This window comes from Symphodus melops (genome assembly GCF_947650265.1).
Source record: "Symphodus melops genome assembly, chromosome: 10".
Taxonomy (NCBI): Eukaryota; Metazoa; Chordata; class Actinopteri; order Labriformes; family Labridae; genus Symphodus; species Symphodus melops.
Window position 1 is genome coordinate 15,757,945 of NC_136700.1, and position 21,370 is coordinate 15,779,314.

Genomic DNA, 21,370 nt, shown 5'->3' on the forward strand with positions numbered 1-21,370 from the left:
GAATTTACTTGTAAAGGTAATGTTAAATCAATGTATAGTGATTATGCGTCTGGTATAGCCTTCTTAATAAAACAAACTCTTCAATCAAATGATGAAAGGGTTGATGCCACGGGAACCTGTGTCGAGCGCTACTGATAGGCTGTGTATTTGATGTCTAGGTTCAACGGCATGTTGGAGAAGTGGCCAACTTTCATGAGACAGAGCTGCTGAAAAAGGATGAATAGCTACAGAACCAATAGAGTGAAACATGCAGTCGAGGGCAATAACATTTAATCTTTGTTCAGATCATTATTTTTGGATTAGCGCAAAAGTAATTTATGTTTTAGGGCAAAGGTTTTGGTTTATTTTTTTCTCCAGAGAAAATCTATTTTTCTGTCTATATTTAGTTTGTCCTATGATCCTGCCCCTGCTGGATATCCTAGTGCACAATCTTTATTTACCACTACATCACTGGTCGTAGTTGGATGGAGTCTAAACTCAGTGCCAGATCACGTGAAGTAACTGCTGCTGGTTTTAAAGTGGGTTATATCACAAGATATACAAAATCCGTGAGGCATGCTGCAGTTTGAATTATTTGAATGGGTAATGCTGATGTCTGCTAACTAACTGTAATTGGGAGGCAATGAAAAAGACATACGGAGTAGCTCATTTGCACATCTAATTTTTCGGACTCCCTCTGAAGTAGCATTGTGGACTGAGTCCACTGGAGGGCGACATACAGTGTTCAGGTTCAATAGGTATTAAGTAGATTGGATGCAGTTACAGTATAAAGTAATGCACAAATGCTTATCTTAAGAGGTCATCTTGTATTTTAATGAATTGTTTTCAAAAATATCTATATTACACCTTAATGTTGCAAAATATATTTTTATTCATTTCAGCGCAATTTCACCTGTTTCATGTTTTTTTTCCCCTATTTCACATGATTGATTTCAACCTAATGTCTTGAACATGGCAGAATAAAGCAGCTCTATAATAAAAATAAAAACTTTATTTTCAAAAAAGAACATTTTGGAGGGGCTTTATAATGCTTTTGCGTATTGATATATTATATATAAATATATATGGTTGCACAATGACATGTTTGCATTGAATCCCCAGTAGTGTTACTCTTGAGTAGTCCAGCAGCTATAACTAAACTTTGTTTTGCTGTCATAATTTTAGAAATGGTTTATTTTTGGGAGCAAATAACCTGAAAAAAAAAAGAAAAGAAAAGAAAAAAAAGATTAGTGATATCTTTGGAACAAACATGGTGTCAAAACTGCGCAACTTTTTTCCACATTGTCCTGAAGGGAAATTTTAAAAGTGAGTTTTTTAATTTTTTAATTTTTATTTATTATTTTGTTTAAAAAATGACCATTATGTGCAATTTGCTTTGATTCATCTTGGTTATCTAGACAGAGTAAACCGCACTTTTAGAATTGGGTGTTAAAATGTCTCTTATGTGTCAGCTTATGCTAAGTGGAAGACATGTAGCAAACCACATACTTCCCAGTTAAATTGGAAGTCCTAGCCAAGTGAATGTGTCATCTCCATTATTAATCATCAATGATCCAGTCTATTTGTGAATATGGACATTTATCATGTTTTCTATTAATTGTTCTGTTTTTGTGACAACTATTGTTGCCCAAATGATTGAAAGCGACCTTCATATAATGCCTTTTAAAGCATGATGGCATAATGTCAAGGCTTATTGTTTACTACTTTCACATCATTGTATTCCATATTCTACTGCACAACCTAATTTATCTTATTTACCTTATGGGCTTAAACACCTTTACATACACACTCACATGGACACACAGAGCCTTACTTTCACTGACCAAAAGATTAGACTATCTGGTCAGCATTTTCAGTGTGCACTTAGTTTGATTAAAAATACAATGAATTGCTTGGTTAACCTCGACCCTCCCCACTTCCCCCGCTCCTAAATGAATACATGAATAAACTTTTTGGATCATTGATGATTTTGCTATAGTCCCATATCTTGGTAACCATGTATCCTCCAAACTTGGCACCCACCTTCCATTATATTTCATAAATGATTGTAGGCCATTTATCCCATTATACAATGCTGAGTGGTTTTACCCAAATAAAACCTCCTTTTATCCTGCACTAATATCTCAAAGTAATTTCATACCTTGGTAGAGTATTGGATAGGGGCAACAAATGGAGGCTGGATAAATGTTTCTTTTATGTGGGAAATGTAAACATGAGCTGCTGGTCCAAATCGTCTTCTATTATCTCAGTGATATTTGAATTTTGCAGTGGAGTTAACCTTTTCTTCAAGAACTCTCTCTTGGGGGTTTGTACGTTGGCAAGACTTCAGCACGGTAAATGCAGCGTGTGCCTTTTCTTTCTGTCCTTGGCTTTCTCTGTCTCCGTCCCTGCAATCTCTTTCTCCTCTCTCTATGTGCTATCTGCTTGTTTTTTTTTCTGCTCTGATTTTGAGTTGTCTATTCTCTGTTTCCAGTCTTGAATGTTGCTGTTGCTGTTGAATCCTTCCTTAAGCCTATTTATTTCTTCACTTCAATTCTAGTTTCAACCATTTAAAACATCTTGAAATCTGGAAAAAAAAATACTGTATTATTTGTTTTTTACCTTTATGTGCTGCTTTTACTCAAATATATTTTGTTGTCAGGCTTAAGGTGGATAAATTATGTTCTACGAAAGCTACACGGATCAGGAGATACATATTAAAATCAAACACACAATAAGTTGCTGTATGCCAATTTTTGTTTGTGTAGCTTTTCTCTTGAGTTGGTTTTGCTTGTTGTACTTGGAAGTGAAACTGCAAGAAAGCTTGGCATATTCCTCCTCTGGCGTGAATCTAAAAGTTTAATGAAAACATAATGCAGGTAATAATACAGCGAAACATTTGTAAACACCAACATGTTAAGACAGTTGTTTAGAACTGGCTGCTTTAATAGATCTAATAGGGGTATTATAAGCCTTTCAGGAAATAGTTTGTTACACTCTCACACCATTCCACTAAAGCCATTTGTTGTTGGTGAAAAAAAACATGTTGAGTGGAGGCAGAAACCTGGATGACTGTGTGGATTAGTGGTACACTTTTAAGGTGGTCTCCAGGGATGAGGTTTCATGTGTGGTGTGATGCTATTTTTTCTCTTCCAGCATTTTTGCTCTGAATATTTTTGGGTCTTTCCTGTGAGATAGTAGCAGGGCGACGTCGGCTCTCAGTCCCTTTATGAGGTTTCTTGTGTACACGTGCATTTATATGCACGTCATTTTGGCAGATGGATGGATAGAACTGAAGAAAGTGCACATTTGCTATGAGGTTCTGTGCTCGTGTTTTTCTCTGCCCCATAAGTGTGTTAGTTCAGTACTTGAAAATGTTGGTTAGCCCAAACATGATTTGGAAGGCGGTACTGGGTGAACAGTCAGAGGAATAGAAAATGGGAAAAAAGGGATCAGTTTGAGAGCACTATTGATGGGAGGGGGAGCACAGACAAGAGGCTTAGGGAAGGGTGAGAGAACATGGAGTTGTCAGGAGAGGATTGTGAAGGATGTGCCTCTTACAGAAAGTAGGGATTCTTATTTTGCTCTTTTGTCACCAAAATAAGCTGTAATTGTCCAATTAAACAAGAAGGAAGTCCAAAGCAGAGAGAGAGAGAGAGAGAGAGAGAGAGAGAGAGAGAGAGAGAGAGAGAGAGATCACTATATAAAGGAACTAATGGAGGGTTGCAAGCACTTAAGTTTTTGCATTGTGTGTGCGCGTTTGCATGTTTTTTTATATGCTTTCTCCATTTGGGAATAAGGGAATTATCTCCAGTTTGCTGAAAAAGCCAGTCTGTCTCTGACCATGGTGCTGAAGTTGCAGTAAACTGCAGGTGCTGCATTCAGAAAGTCACATTCCACTTTCTTTGTGCACGTGTGTTTGTGTTGCACAACTTTTTGTCTTCTTTTCTTTGTGGTGAACTAAAATGCTGTGCATCGGTTTGTGGCTATATTTATAGATGAAAAGTGCAGTCTTTGATATTGTACACATGCACTACATTTATTATGGGTACTGTGTTGCATACTGCAGCAGTTGTATGTCACACTGTCATTATTAAAAAAAAAAAAAACACAAAAAACAGAACTAAATGTCACTAAAATAATAAATAAAATGTTAATTTGATCAGTAGCAGAAACATACAGTATGTTACAGTGTAAAGCCAGGGGCCAGCTGCCGACAGAAAAACAGTGAGGAAAGACAGCTGCTCACATTGGGACAGTTTCTTTAGTCCAGAAATCCTGAGAAAGCCTCAAACATCACTATGCTGCAGTGCAGGAGCTCGACTGACCCGCTATGTTGAAAAAGAGCGAGGGGGGATGGGGAGGGAGGGGAGGAGAAAAAAGAGAGAAAAGGGGCTGCAGAAGGAGAACTAGAGTGTGAAAGAGAAGAAAAAGGTAATTCTCAACCCTCGGCTACTTTTGCTACCGTGTGCACCGTAAAAGTCATGAGGTTGTACAGTGTGCCTTGTGAATTTTGGTTCCCTGGAGATTGTGGTCCTCCGCCCTGTCTAAAAAGAATTAAAAAAAAATGTGCAAGTTGGGTAAAGCTGCAGTCATTCGTGCTGCTCAGCATTGTTTTAAAGTCTTAGTTTCAGTAAGAAACATCAGCAATCTGTGTTATCACTCATTAAGGGAAGTGGAGGAGAGTAGTGGAGAGAGGGGGAGGCATACTTTCATAAAGTAAAATATGGAGCATGGTGTCCCTGGATGGTGTTCTGAATAGCCCTTCTCTGTCTTTGTTCCGCAGTGTGGGTCCTACTTTGTGCTTCATCGTTAAAATTACTTCACTTTGTCTGCACCTTGATTCCTGCATTTTAACAGCAATGAGCTGGTCCACTTTTCTTTCTCTTTTATTATTCTCAAATGCAACGTAAATGCATGAATGTAATCATCTGCATCCTCTGCATATTGCAAGTGTCTCTTTTTAGAAATAGATTTGTCCCCTATAGTTTTATTCCCTCATCAATGCAGATTCTGCCCCCCCCCCCCCCCCCCCCCCCACACACACACACACACACACACACTTTGCTTCATCTTGACCATCCCAATCTGTTTTCACACCCATCCATGCTTCCTCTTGCTATGTAGCACACATACATGTAGCAAACAGCTGACCTGTTGTCCCCTTTTGATCGCCTCTGCGCTATGCATCCTGGGGTCAAATCTACAGTGTATACATGCATGGTGTTGTGGATGCATGTGTGTGCTATTTGGATGGGTTAGCCAGGTGCATTGCTTTTCGATGATGCTCTATCAAATCTACAAGTGACCTGAGGTAAAGCCAAACGGCTTCAAATAAGGGTCTTATTAATAGGTAACTGCACTGTCTATCTTTTATTTTGACATCCGCTATATGTAGTCTCTGCAGCTCAAAGGTTACTTTATGATTGGCTGCTTGCAAAGTGTTGATTGAATGGTGGAAACGTACACATTGAGACAAATCTGGAGCTGATGCTCTTATTTTCTTTCATCTGTCAGAGAGAGTATCATGAACTGAAACGGTTTGAGTAACGCACACATTGAAGCTGTTTACTAAAATGTTCATTGAGGTTTAATTGGGAGAAAATGTTGCAAGAGAAAAATAATTCAGGTGTCTCTTTGTGCCTGTACTACTTTGACATTCACCGGCTCCTCTGAGGTTTTGAATAGTTTCCTTGGTCAAGGCCACCTGCTGGTGATTTGTGTAGCTGATGTTTCTGTTTATTGAAAGTGCATACCTGACAAATAAAACAAGCCTGTAGGAGGTTAGATTCTGTTGCAGTTTTAGATTGAAGGGAGTGTTAAATTTAAAACAAAAAAATAAACAAAATATAAGTAATGTAGTGTTGCACGCACTGCTGTGCTGGACCAAGATTTAGCAAACGGGTAGGGAGTTGGACTAAAGAGACAAAATAAGAGCAGAAACCCTGAAGAGGGAAAGAGAAGGGAAGCAGGTCAGCAGGATGAGGACTGGGACTGTCACATTCTGCTCTTCGTCAGAACACACTTGTCAATCCTTTGCAGCGGACGCTTGCTGCTTTAGTCACTTTGTATTTTTTGGGGTCAGAAGAACCCACACTAGACCTGCACAAGAGCAACACATAGTGCAGGAAAGACCATGAATGATTGGTAATGGGATACATGTTTGAGTGATGTGATTGGTTATTTAGCAAGGTCTATGTGATAAAGAGCTGAATTTAGAAGGTCAAGTCATATGATACACCGAGCTGAATATTAACCCTTTACATAGTCACCAGTATAAATAAAATAAGTATTAGCTTGCACATAATTCTCTCCTCCTACAGATTTTCTCGAAAAATGAAAAATTACTTCAAAGTTCCACAATGTGTGGCATGGAATTGTGTTAGCATTATGATGCAATCAGCCCTCTCTCTTTGTGTGTGTGTGTGTGTGTATTTGTGTGTGTGCGTGTGTGTGTGTGTGTTTGTTTCTGGTTCCAGTTTGACAATCAGCTTGCTGTCATCCATTAGCCCCAGGATATGGTAGAAGCACACGAAGAGGGCAAACGAAGGTGGAAGAAGCAGCAGAGACGAAGCAGGGAAGGATGATATGGGACATTACTGCAAAGGTGTACTTTTTAGGGCTGCATTCAAATGAATATGTAAGGTGTTTTCAAATAATGAACCAATAAACAGGAAAGTGATGACTATGGAGACATCTTGGAGCTTCATTGATGCTCCTTATTGAAAACGATTGATCAGCACAACCAAGAGGCAACCTCCAGTGTTGAAAAGTTAAACCAACAGAAGTGCAAAATCCTGCAGTTGGTCAATTGTCCACTTGAGGCTGTCTCCAGGAACATCGCAAGTCACATATACACGACTGGCAAAAAAGCAGTTTTTACAATAGGTTTACAGCCTGGTACATAAAACGACTCAGTGATTATTTGAAAACACCTCTTGTTTGATTCTAAAAAAAAACAAACGTGTTATCCATAGTTAGGTGTGTAGGTGACATGACTCACAGATGGCTGCAATGTCAAGATGCTTAAAATGTGCGTCCGCTTCAGCTCTTAGCATGTCATTAGCTTGACTGACAGTTAGGCTGAGACTGGGTTTTCAGCCGAACCTCACAAACTTGTGTCTACAATTTCAGAAAATGGAAGCTACTTTCATTGTATAGTTGCTGCTTGGTGATCATAATGAAACTGCAGCCTACATGCCATATTGTAATGCTAAGAGCCAGTTATGTCTTGTGTTTCTGTGTGTGTGTGTGTGTGTGTGTGTGTGTGCGCCATCCGGCCTTCAGAGACAGACCCCTGGCATGTCCTCGCCCACTGACCTGATGTTATGATGTTAGCCAAACATTTCTGCTCTGTTAGGGAGCATAATGATGCATAAAGTCTGCACACTGTATGTGTGTATGGTCTTGCCTGTGTATTTGCGTGTCATTGTGTGCGTGTATGTAGATTGTGCGTAATGATGTGGATCTGTTGTTGTGCTAGTGAGAGGGCTCCTGTAAGTGCTTCTACAGCAGAGTGTTGGCGAGATTTGTGGAGATTTTTTGCCTAATGAGCAGGGATCACTTGCATTGTTAGCATTAGCTCGACAGGACGGGAGTTAGCTTAATTAGGGCCTGTGCGTTTTTAGGGGATCACCACTCGCCCACACAAACACACAGAAGCGTATGCCTTTCTATAGGTAATGAGGAGAGTCACAAATCTGAAAGTTGTCGAGGATTACACAGTTTTGCTGAACATTTATGAGATAAGTACAAACTTAGTGATATGAACAGTATTATGAAAAATCTTGTATTCATGTGCATGAATGGGATAGCAACCTCTGCCATCAGTGTGTGAATGGGTCGGTGTGAAAATGCTGTGAGTGATCGGTTGACTAGAAAAGCACGACACAAGCTCAAGTCCACTTAGATTCAGTCTTTAAAGTGACAGCTGACTGTTAATTAATGTTTCACGATGAGATGCACTGAAATCTGTTACGTTATATCTTTTTCTTTAAAATGTACTGATCCATATCACGTCTGCCTTTCCCTCTCCCTGCTAAAATGGCTCCCCACATCTATGAATATTCATGGGGTGTTGTGCCTTCTCTTTACTTTGCTCCAAAGCACAAAAAAAAACAAGAGATAACACTGTGACTGTTGGCACATAATCTGTTAAACCGTTTCATAATAAATGCCTCAAAAACACAGGCTGTGAGAGAACTACTATTGAGAATGGCCAAGTTATGAATGTAGGAGGAGCATGTAATTCCTGTGTTGGTGTAAAAACTGTCAAAGGAAAAAAAAGACGTTATAAGCACTTGTTTTTGTTATTCAAAAGGTTTCACTGATGTCTACTTGCCCCTGTTGTGTGTGCTTGTGTGCATGTGTTTGTTTCCCTCAACAATGTCTAGAGAGTATGTGGGTTGCGGAGAGAATCCATAATGCAGCCCTATAATTCAGGCAGAATGCTGATTCATGCTCACAGGCAGGACAAAAGCAGGATCTTTGCTTTAGCACACTGCATGGCTGTGTATGGGTGCTGGTTTTGCAAATCAGCATGCATGTCTTACATGCCTGCTTTGCTTGCAAGTGTGCATTGTATATTTCATTTTATTTATTTTTTACTTTTCAGAAGATTTTTTTTTTTTTCTGTCAGTGTGTATTCTCGTGTTTCCCTGCAGGCTTATGTGATTGTTTTGTGTGTAGACAGCCAGGCATGCAAGGTGCACATAGTTGTCAGGCAGGGAGGGCAGCAACCGACAGATCTCAGCTGTGTGAGTGAAGCTGAGAACCCTTAAGGAAACACAAGCAGACATAGAAGACTAGAGACCCCTGCTATGTGTGTGTGGGGGTGTGTGTATGTTCATGAGAGAGGGAGAGAAAGCACAAGGGAGAGGGGGAGAGAGAGAGAGAGAGAGAGAGAGAGAGAGAGTTGGAAAGCGAGACAGAAAAAAAGGGAGGGAAAAAGCCCCCTCCTCCTCTCGCCATAAGCTGCTGTCACTCTTTGCACTATCTCCTCTTCCACCCTGCTCTTCTTTCCCCCCTCTCCTTCTCTCCATCTTGCCGCGAGAGGAGAGGGCAGGGTGTGATAAGAAAACCAGGGGGGAGAGGTTTGAGATGGAAAGGTGAGGAGGAGGAGAAGAGAGGATGGGGAGATAAACAGTGTAGACATCGCAGACAAGTGGAATTATAGACACCTTTAGAGATGACTAAAATTAATTTTAGTGGCGACGGAAGGGGAAAGAAAAGGTGAAGAAAAAGGGTAGGAACTATTTTTAAATGTCTGATGTATGGAGCATGCTTAACTGCCTCGGCTGAGTCATTTTCAGGGCTCCATGAATTATTTGCTCTGGAGAATGATTGAATGTTAAAAGGGAGAGTAGGAGCAGGTAATGGACAGACTGGAGAAGATGATGAACTGTGAACTGTAAAGATGCAATAGTGTCTCTCTAAATGAACAGCACTTGGATGTGAGGTACTGCACACAGAGATTTATCATAATTTTCACTGGCCATTACACCAAATTATTTTGTGCTAAAAAAAAAAAAAAAAATGTCAGAGATGATTTGTCCAGAGAGACTGATGCTTTATTTAATTGGAGCGTTTAGCATTTTTGCTAGCATCAGTTCTCTACGTGTGCAATGAAATGGAGGCAATCAGTTGGTAAGAGCTGAGAAGAAGTTGAAAGAGCGAGAATGAGCAGAGGACAACCACAACCTTTTTATCAGCCTGTCCATTGTTCACTTTTATCTTGGAAGAAGCACATGAACCCTGTTCCCTTCTTTCTGACCGCTCTCTCTTTCACTCTACTCTTTCTCTCCTTCACCTCCAATCCTTATCCCTCCCTCCTTCCTCTGAAGCTGCAGCAGTGGTTGATAGATCGTCCAGGTCAGTGGGGTTGGCAGGCAGGTTGATGTAAGAGACAGGGAGACAGAAAGACATGGGGTGTATGTTTTGTGTGTGTGTGTGTGTGTGTGTGTGTGTGTGTGTGTGTGTGTGTGTGTGTGTGTGTGTGTGTGTGTGTGTGTAAAAGAAAGTAAGAAAGATAGAGCGAGCGGTGGCCCCCCTTGTCCTCTCCTTCACGGTCTTGTTTTTCTGTCTCTCCTTTCTCCCTGCCCTCATCCTTTGCACTTGTAAAATCATCTGTTGCTACTTTGACCTCATCCTTTTCCTCATCTCTCCCCCCCTCCTTCTTTTCCGTATCATGTGTCATGATTTTAGAGGTGTTTGAAAGCAGCAGTAGCCAAGAGGCCAGAGAAGCTGGCCGATGACTACAGAGTAGCCTTGAGACAAATCTCTGGCCTGGCCAGGAATAATGGCGGGTGAAGCAAACATTAAACTTAATAATTAGAGATCAGTAATACAAATTATGAAGGAGGTTTGAATGAAGATGGGAGAAAATATGTTTATCCCACGTAGAGATTGCACCAACTGGAGTGATTGTATGATTTTTTTCAGTTTGACTGACAGCAAAAAGACGATTTCAAACATTTGCTGTAATGACAGTCATTTGTATGTCCATAATAAGACTTCCACTGTTAATAAAGCGTTAAAACTATACCGTGTTTCACGACCAAAGCTTTTTCTCACGAGAAAGAATATCCCTGTTATACTCTTTGTTTCCAATGTTTTTTGGCATTTTTATTATTACATAGATAATTTATAGTTTATACTAACCATATATATATATATATTAACCCCGCAAGGGGAAATTTACTCAGTTTAAAAAACACACACACAGGCCAAAAGATGCATTTATGGAGAAGTCTGGGGAGGAAGGGCGCTGCACATAGCAAGTGCTCCAAAGTGTTGGGGTACGGTGCCTTGCTCAGGGGCACCTTGGCAGTGCTCAGGAAGTGGACTTGCACCTCTCCTACCAGACCATTTTCTGCTCTTGGTGCTGGGACTTTCACTTGTTCCCAACCCAAGTCCCTACAGACTGAGTATTTTAGATACACTAAAACCAACACATATGTACATAATAATCCATCAAAATTTGACATTAATTATATTGTCTGCCTTAGGTTCACATTCGTGAAAGACTGAAGAAGTCATCATGAACACTCTCTTTATCCTTAGTTGTTTCATGTAGCTCATTAAACTCATAGAAACAAAGAGGTTTACGGCTTCACTCTCCTCAGCTGCTTTCTCCCCGACTCCTCAAAAGAGGATTGAATACCCAACAAATAACTTCAGTTAGTGAATATTTCTACGGCTACTGCTCAGAGTCTCTTACCTTTCTGTCTTTCTCTAACCTCTCTCCCTAAGTGAACTTTATATGCAACCACACAGACCCACACCTACCCATTCACACACTGATGGCAGACGTCTCAAATATGAGATTGGCTTCTTCTTTGCTCAAGTAAGCTACTGCCTGCTTCCCATGCCTGTATCCGAATACTGAACTCTACTAATCTACAGAAGCAGATTAACATTTAACAGACAGATTTAAGAGTGGTGTGGACCTTCACATCTAACTCTTGCAAGAAAGTGAATGAGTGTAGAAAATGTCACACTATTTCACTCGGACGTGTTTGGTGGCGCACTAAGGAATAAAAAAAAAAAAAAACATGAATTCTACACACTATATGATCCTTTTTTATAAGAGTAAATGTCATATTCTATTATAGTCAGTCTGGCTGAGGTATTGTATCGTTGTTATGTACTGCCCATTTACAGCATGAAAGCATTAGATTCTATCACAACCCTGTGATACATCTTAAATGCTAGTTAGCTAATCAAATTATACAGCCTTATCTTGAGGGAATATGTTCCACCTTTAATTTAATCCTAATGCTTCTTACTTTACACAATTAACCCTTTGACACATATAATCCTATATGCATGGAATGTAAGTGTGGTGGTCTAAGCAATGCACAAACCAACATTACATTCTAATGACTTTTTCGAGCGAGCATTCATGTTGCAGTGATCTTTGGTGAGTCAAACAGGGAGCAGAAAATTATTGATTACCTTCGGGGATTTTTTTAAGCTCATACATGCGTTTGTGCTTGAAAGATAAAACAGATCTTTATCCTCATCCAATATCTCCAAACCTCTATATCAAATAATTCCCCCCCACACACACTGTATCTTAGCCCCTGTTATCATGCATGAGTGAAATCGCTCAGAGTGTTTACATGGTCAACATTATGGTGGAAACTGAGAGGGAAGATGTCGCGGGACCAAAAAACATCCCCTATTTGTTCTGCATTTTGGATTCTTAACCGGACATATTAGCATTCAAGCATGCATGAGTAAACAAATCCAGGGTCTTTGAGAGGGTAGAGAGGGCTGACATCGAGGCTGTGGCCAAAAGCTGGAGGCTATCTGGAGCAGTCGAGGGAAAAGTACAAAGCATGCAACAGTGGATAAGAGGAGGATGGGATTTCTGAATTTAAGTGTTACATAATAGAGTCCAAAAAGGAGCATATGTTGCTACAAACCTATCTTATACTTCTACAATATCTAATTTAAATAAAGATTATGAAACAAAAGATAAGAAATTGAAGATGCATATCAAACACCTATACATTTGTGTGTGTGTGTGACCAGGGTCACACTTGAATTCTATTTTCAGACCCCTCTGAAAATGCATCAATGACTTGTGTGTGTGGGAAAGTGCATACATGGATCATACAGTCCAACTTTGGAAGAAAAAAAAACAACCAAAATGTGCATAATGTTTAACACGGTTGTCAAATTTTCATTTTTTCATGCATGTGCATGAATGTGAGAACGAGTGTATGAAGCCCATCGGCTGGTATGTGGTGGAGGTTTTAAGTCCAGGGACTGCCTGTGAGTCACTCAGTCATCAAAAAGTGCACGCCTCAGTGAGTGGCTATTACTGTTTTTTTTTTTTTTTTCAAGCTCTTTGTTCGTGACTTCTGTCTTTACTTGACAGAATGACAGGACATATCCAGTGAGCTCGATTCATGAATGTATTTTCAGAGTATGAAATTTAAGAAGCTTGGGGTCGCTCTTCTAATTTAGAACTTTGTCATCACCTTAATTGAAGGAACATCAAAGTCACGGTCAGCACCTTTCTCATTCCAGTTTTATCATCTTGCAGGTTTCCAATTTATATTCACTTCTGATACTGCTCCAACACTTTTATGACATTACTTTTTTTTTTTTTTTTTTTCAAACCATGCTCCAAAATTCAACTTTCATCTTTGGCTACCTGTATTACAGTTTGGCAAAGTTGATTAAAATGTAAAAGATGCTGTCTTCTCGTTTAGAGTCACCCAAAGGTGTAATTCATTTTAAATTGATTTTATGTGATTCGTTCAGATTCATATAATGATTTTTTGTAAAGCTCCCCTACGTGAAGAATCAGAGAAGTCCCTGCATGTGTGTGTGCAACATGTTGTGTATCTCATAGTAGATTAGTGTTGTAGTGTTGAACCACTCCCCTGGATTGAAGTTGATCAGAAAAAAACCTGACATGGCAAAGGGCTACTGCTGAGCTCGCACTGCTTTATTTATCACCCTGAAGAGTGTGTTGGAGGAGAATGCTGTGTGTGTTCACATATTTGAGCATTTGTGGGTGTGTTCGAATGTGTGTGTATAAGAGAAAGAATCAAAGATGAGCAGGGGGGCGAGGGGAGGGGGGGGCTTTTTTAACATGTTATATTTATACCACAAGGTTGGCAGCTACGCAGTCAGGGACAAAAAAGGCATGCGGTGTGTGCATTTATTTCTGTTTGTGTGCGTGTGTGTGTGTCTGTGGGTGTGTCATAAGTATTTATAACACAAGGACAGTGATGCAGAGATGAGCTGCATACTGATCAAGTGAAGTCAAAGACAGTGCTTCTGTGTTGGCAGGCCGAGCCACACAGCAACAACAAGTCATTCACCTAATTTAGGACACACACACACACACACACACACACACGGATAAACCATCATACAAACATGCTTTACCACCAGATCTTTCGGATTACTCTGCATGCAGTCGCTGTGCCCGGAGATGTTTCATAAAGTTTATTTTGAGTCTCCAGCTGCAAAGCCTTCTGCTTTTTAACTCCCAGTTAAGAGGTTTTGATAATTGTCATCTCAGTCATGATGAAATAAAGACATTCCATAACTTTTTATTGCGTCTGAATTAGCAACGGGGTCATTAGCGGAGTATGCAGGTTGCAGAGAAAGGAGCAGGTTGAAGGCAGGATCGTGGATAGAGGGAGCAGAGAAAGACAGAAAGAGCATGAGGGAGGATTGGAAAGATCAATACAGAGTGTTCTTTGAGAGCTAAGACTCAGCATATCATGCACAAGGCGAGGGAGGAGAGTAGGTGTATGAACACACAGAAGTACACACAAGTTATCATGTTTGAGTTTGGGGTGGGAAGACAGAGAAATAGACATGGGAGCAGGTGGAGTAGAAAAGGGGTTCTTTAAAGTTTAGGAGTCCCTTTGCGTCATGTTCAGTGGTAGGGAGAAGTGTGCGGCAATATAGCGTTTCTGAAAAGGCTGATAATTGAAGATACAGTGGGAGGGGCTGAAAACGAAAGGGAAGAAGAATCCCGCAGCCCGAGGAGTGAGAGTGACAGACCGGAGGGGGATTTGCAGTCTTCCTTAAAGATAAGCAAGCACTTTTCTTCCTACCCTGCTAACCCTCACACTCACAAGTGGCACTGTGTGTAAGTTTGACACACTCACACACACACACACACACACACACACAGTACACAGAGTATATGCATATGCACACATGCACATACACATGACCCACACAGACACACTAACCAACTATTCTGTTGCACCAAGCTCTTGGCACCTGACAAAAGTTCACCCTGCTCAGTTGCCTTGGCAACAAGGAAATTCGTTGTTGCTACCCGTACCGCGTGACTCTAGGGCTGATGAGAGCAAGAGAGAGAAAGAGAGATAAAAAAAAAAGCAAATTAAACTTTAAATGAGGATTTTCATTTGATCACAAATGGAGCAAATTGGAATCTTGTGGTACAAAACTTCAAATTGTTTTGTTTAGTGGTTTTGAAGTCTAGTTTGATCAATTTTTTGGTTAACGACATCATACGCTGCAGTGTTTTGTTTTTGCATGTCAGAAAAAAATGATTTATTCATTAGAGTCCATTGTGGTGCTGTGGAAGCATAGATAAAACCATAGCTAAATATCCCTTGGTTAAATCTAAATAGGCTGTTGATAACTGTTTACATACAATCAATATGCTTTTTTAAAGTTGTTTAAAAACACATACAATTGTTTAACAGGACAAAAACAGCTCTCTCTTTAGTTAAGTCTGCATTTAGAATTCGACTTAAAATCACTTATCACATTCCAATTAAAAAACGTTTTTAAACGCAGTTTGAAGTTTTTTTATTTTTTTATGATTGTGTCATACATACATTTATATGCCCTGTTTACATGACACGATGAATTCCAGGATCATGGTGCGGAGGAGGTTTCTTTATTGTCACGGAACAGTACAAGAACGCAAAAGCAAGATAAACACGAATCAAACACACTATTGTCTTCTTTATCAAGCATCCAAATCACTCTCACAAGCATGTTTTCTTCCAGAATATATTTGATGTTCTGAACTTTTTATTTCTTAACTAAAGGACGTTTTACTGTACTAAGAACATTTTTTTATTTTTTTTAATCTATAGCACCACATCAGACTGGGTTGTACTTTTCTTTGGTGGCATTTCTCCGAAGAGCAAAGGAGAAGCTTGTACAACAGAAACTTCACGTCTGTAAGATTATAAACATGATAGTATCTCCGGCATGCATGTGAAGTCGACACAGCTTAAAACATTCAAATAACCATTATTGCATGCTTGCTTCATTTCTGTGACTAATGATACACATTAACGTGGATATCTGAAAAGTGCTTGTATTGCATTTTTCTGAAAGGTGGACAGAATAGTAAAGATGCCTACTCAAAAATGTAGAGGGCTGAGCAAACAATATCTGTTAACCATGAATTGGTTATATTCCATTTTTTTAATTTTTTTTTTTTAATCAACAATAGTTTGAAAAATTACTATCGGAACATTTAATTCGCATTACATTTTAATTCTGTTAACGTAATTTTTAGGACTTGAATTCACTTTTGCCAACTCAAGATGACCTAATTTGTTCCTGACTCTCCAAAGAGATGAGTCTGCTAAAAGAAGTCGTGTTTCTCCTCAGGCTCTCGTTAGCTAAAGTAGCCTGGTCGTGGAATGGTCTGTCCTGGCTGTTCACATGAGGTGCCAAACAAAAGGTCAGAGTAAATGAATTAGTGTTGAAAAAAACAATTTAACAGCAGCAGACATTTTGAAGCAATCCGTGGATCTTTATGGATGTCATGTGTTTGGATTCAATCTTTTAAACATCCAACAGAGTTACTATTTTTTATTAACTGTACCCACCTCTAAAATCCTACCATCATAAAAACTGTCAGAGGCATTTGTGGATAGTAATGTGTGAATAGACACAATCGATTGAACTCCTATAAAACACATTGAACCAGAAAGCCTGAGTCTCAGTGACGCGTCAAACAGATTCTTGAGGATTTTCTTTGATCTTTTCCTCTTTGAATTTTCTTGACAGGCAGAGACACGATTAGGGTGTAAAGATGTTGCAAACGTTCCAAAGGATTTAGCTGCAGAGTCAAACAATGAAACTAAATGTCAACTAGAGAAATAAAGTTTAGAAATGTGTGTTCCTGGATGCAGATGGGGACTAAATGCAACAAGACTGATTTTTTTTATTTATTTATCTTTTCAGTCACAGAGTCACACGTTTTTTAATCACCTGGGAGATACTTTTTTTCCCCCCCAGGCAGACTGAAAGAAAGGATCAATTGCACATCAGAGACTCAGGAGGGAGCTCTCCAGCAGTTTGTCAATGATGTAGTTAAAACCTGGTAATCTGGTGATCCCCTTTCCTGTTTAATCCATTCGCATCAACCATTATGCATAAAACAAGCATCGTCCACTGGTTACATCGACTTCTGCTAATGTGTTTTCCAGTATCTTCACCAACATAGATCTATCTACACTTACTCTGAATCTCTCTCTGAGAGTGGTTCAGGTCCAGAATATAAATATTGTTAGAAAGAGAAGTGCCTTTTATATAAATAATCATCACAACTTTTAATTGGGAGTATAAGGGAACTAAAAACAATAGCAGAAACTTATTATTTATAGTTCACTGTGCATTGTTTTCCCTTTAATGGAGAGACATTTTGCGACCATCAGCACATTTAAGTTTGGATAATTAGCTGTCAGATAATATTAGCCATTAAATATGAAATCCGAAAGAACTGCACACTGTGAAACACAGACACACACACGGCACACATTTCCTCATCGCTAAGCAGAAGAATCTGAAATAATTTTAATCATTCTGATAACTTTTAGACCATAATCAGAAGCTGTAGCCTACATTTCAAACTTCTATACATGAAAGTAGAGAGTAAAGTTATTGTCTCTGCTTCCTGTGTAATATTCCATAACTCAACTAAACTCCAGTCTCCCAGTAGTTCACACGGTCACGGTTCACAGCATGGCTCATATCAAGATGGTGAAAAGGACTGTGCGCCATTTTCACACTTTGACCTTTTTCCTACAGATAGTAAGTAGCACATGTACAGTGTACTAGTGAGCTTTGAACTGAATATAAATAAGAATACAGATCTATTACACATACAATAAAGCAGTGGTTAAAGGTTAACCTGGGCCAGCACAGTGTTAACGCTTGATTGCAACATTAAAACAATTGTAAGCTACGTGTGTGTGTGTGTGTGTGTGTGTGTGTGTGTGTGTGTGTGTGTGTGTGTGTGTGCACTAGCATACCTATCTAACAGTGGACTCTGTTACACACTCACCAAAGGGCACATTTGAAGTAATATCACAAGTAAATGTGGTATTAATTTTTTGTATTTTTAAAATTAACAGGAAGACAAATCCTCACTTGGATATTATAGCTGGATAGTTCCCTTTTATTAAGGTACTAAATGTGCGTGCGTGTGTGGATGTGCGAGTGTGTTGGGGTATGGGATGTCAAAGATGCAGACAGTAACAGCATGGATGGAACACATTTTCTTCAAAATGACGCAGCAGAGGCCTAGTGGGTGTGTGTGCATGTGTTTTAAAGTAGTGCATTTGCATTTTCTTCTTTATTCACTATGGTGTTTTTCCCCCATAGGGGTCTAACATCTGTGCCATGCTTATGGGGAAAGCTGCATAATGGGAACACTTAGATGGGCCACCTGCATATTATGGCTTGCGCAGACATTGGTGCAACAGAAACATGGAGAGTGAGTAGGATAGAACCGCAACACCACAGTATAATTGCTTGATGACTTTGTCTCCTCGGAGGTTGAATGACTGTATCAACAAGGACGGTTCATTGTTAAGTTGCCAACTCCTTGACAGAATTTCTTGGTGCAGGAAGCAAAAAAAATCAATTTCCCACCTTTAAACCTTACCCTGTGGCAGCAGCTGAACTGTGCCAAGAAGAAGAGGTTTCCCTTTTCTATCACTAGAACAATTACAACACACTGGGTTATATGCTGATGCTGTTGGAGATCAATCACACTTGCAAAAATCAAATGCCAATAAAAGCACAAAAAGCTCCCCTATTCACATTTGTTTGGTTTGACAGTGCTTGCTATAGCAATGTTTGAAACACTGTCAGCACTGTAAAAGCTCCAAACACCAGCTACAAAAATGTGTGTGCTATCTAAATGATGTTGAGTATCGTGTGTGCATGGAGTGTAATCACATCTCTATGTTGCCATCCTTTGCCAGAGATTCTTTTTAAGGAAGCCAAACATTAAGTATGTAACTGGGGCCCTGAAAGGCTTACCAAATGGGCCCATCGTCAAATGTGATTTAATAACATCAATGCATGCATGTTGGATCAATAGGATAATGGCTAACCCAAACATTCAAGTCATTATTTGGGTCAAATGTTCGAGTCAGCTCTCTCCTTTTTCTTCACCTTTCTTTCCTGGCAGCTGGATTGTTGTGCACATTCTGGCGTTTATTCAATCCAATTTTACAGGCTAAATTCAACCTTAACATTAAAAAACTTTTAACATGAATATTGGCACGTACTATTCCAGGAGAGGGGGAGAACAGTTTGAACCATGTAACATTTAACTTGCGTAACAACAAATGTGTTTTTAGTGTTTTAATGAGTAATAACCCCATGGGCCCCTACATGCAGCTGGCCCACAGAAAGAACACGTCATTTAAAGCTAACGAATAATAAGCAAAAGAAAAAAAAAAAGGAAGGTGGTTACTAAAGAATTAAGAGAAATTGTCTCATCTAAGAATAATTTGCATTGTCCTTCGAAAGGAATTACTATATTTTCACACACTTGAAGGCAGGGTTGGTAATTTTCAAAAACTACCATGGTTTGAATCCCTCAGTGCTCCCTCTACTGCAAGTGACCACCTCCAGTCTTGAAAAATGAAGCCAATGTGAAAGTGCAAAATCATGCAGTTCAATGAGTGTCCGTTTGAGGCTTGTGCCAGGTACACTGGAAGTCACATACACATGACTGGCAAAAAAGCTGTTTTTGTAGTCGTAATGAAAGTGTTTAAAGTGTGGTACAAAATAGGTCTGACAAGTTATTGTCGTCACTGAAACACACTGTACGGGGCTGAATTTATACATAGTTAAGCGCATAGCTGACATGATTGACAGGTGGGTGCGATGTAATGGTTTCTCAAAAGGGTTGAGGCTGAGACAGGATTTCCATCATGGCAGCGGCTACTGATGACCATCCAGAAACAGATCGCTGAAATCACTCAGGCTTTGTCCATTAATATTACAGTCTATGGCTAACACCCACCCCTTCCCCTTTCAGCTCCTTCAAAATTGGTACCACATGGCAGATAATGGTTGACGTTTTTACATCCTTACAAATGCTACAGATTAAGTTTTTTAAAACAAAATCTTAAAAAGTGTACCTGGAGCAAATTACCAACCCTGCCTTTAAACGTAGATGCAAGCTAGCCCTCTGTGTTCAAACAAAACTTCTTCTAAGGTTTTGTCAATAACTCGAGGTCGACGGATGAGGTGGTTTATGCACTCTTTCTGTCTTGGTTAGGAATTACTTAGTTGTGCAAACAAATTACAAAGTCTGTTCTTTCAGAAAACAGAGCAGCAGCAAGTCTTCAATTCCTTCAACAGCATGGTGATTATTTTGTCACAATAAGTGGAGAGGCTTGTTTGGAAAAATTTAAATGTAGAGGCTGCGAATTCACCAAAAAAAGTGTTTATTCTCAAGCATTATATTGAGAGTATGCATTATAACACATAACTTCATATTCTTATGGTCAATTAGGGAAAAACCTGCTATTTATCAAAGAATAGAACATTTTAGAGCAGACTCAGGAGTAATTGTGTGTGTGTGTGTGTGTGTGTGTGTGTGTGTGTGTTTGTGTGTATGGGGGGGGGAGATCTGGATTGCGCTTGACTTTTTTTTAATTGAGTAAAAAAACAATAAAAGGACAGTAAAATAAAGTAAGCTATCACAAAATGTGCTCTACCTCTAAATGCTTTTTGTAAACATTTTGGAAAACTGAATAGGAATGGCTTCAATTTCTTCATGGTACACTGTGGTTCATGTAAAACTGGTTAAACAACCCCTGTGCTAATTGTCTACTTGTGTCCCTTCACACACACACACACACACACACACACACACACACACACCTACACACACACACACACACCTACACACACACACACACACACACACACAAAATTGGTTGGTTGGCAGCACTCAATGTCGAGTGCCAGGTTTTAAAGTGACTGGATCGATACAGGGGAGTGAATTGCCAATTTCAGTTTGTTCTATTGAAATGGGCTGGCGCTGCATTCTAGAGGGAGAGCACCTGAAATTGGCAGTGGCAGAGTGGAATTGGATTGTAAGGAAAGAAAAGAGTGAGCAGACTGATCAGGTAAGGTCTTGGATGTCAAAAAACATACACATAGGACTTCTTCGGTCACTGATTCACACATGGTGTCCAAGCCAAATTATGGGGACACCTATGAAACCCTGTCTTTACACTGAAGTCTCACCTTCAGTATCTGGACCCACTCACACACTCTCACCCACAGCTCATCTCAGCTCCTTCGATTGTGTCACCCATGGCAATCAAGCTCTAAGCTGGAAGAGTGGATGATTGTGTCTCCAGATAGTGAAAAGCTCATTCAGCTGATCGTCTCCATTCTGTTCATGGGGATGACATGGACTGAAGCCTTCACCGAACTACAGCATGTATTGGCATTGATGGATGTCTGGCCAGAGAAACCGTACACAATTTAAGCCATAGATTTGCAGTCCTTTCTAGCCTGACAAACTTAATCAACAGTGTGGAGTTCAGCTGCTTTTAAGGCTCCACAAGAGCCCAAGGTGCTTACCTACAGATGAGTGTTGCTC

General features: G+C 39.7%; 1 protein-coding gene across 1 annotated transcript in view; it reads left to right on the forward strand.

Annotated features, from left to right (window-relative positions):
• The first annotated feature begins 10,721 nt into the window (after window positions 1–10,721).
• Window positions 10,722–21,370, forward strand: part of si (sucrase-isomaltase) — a 79,255-nt gene continuing 68,606 nt past the window's right edge. The window contains 1 exon segment of the mRNA XM_079354665.1: window positions 10,722–11,323. Within this exon segment, the coding sequence (XP_079210791.1) occupies window positions 11,240–11,323 (84 nt within the window). The 5' untranslated portion in view covers window positions 10,722–11,239.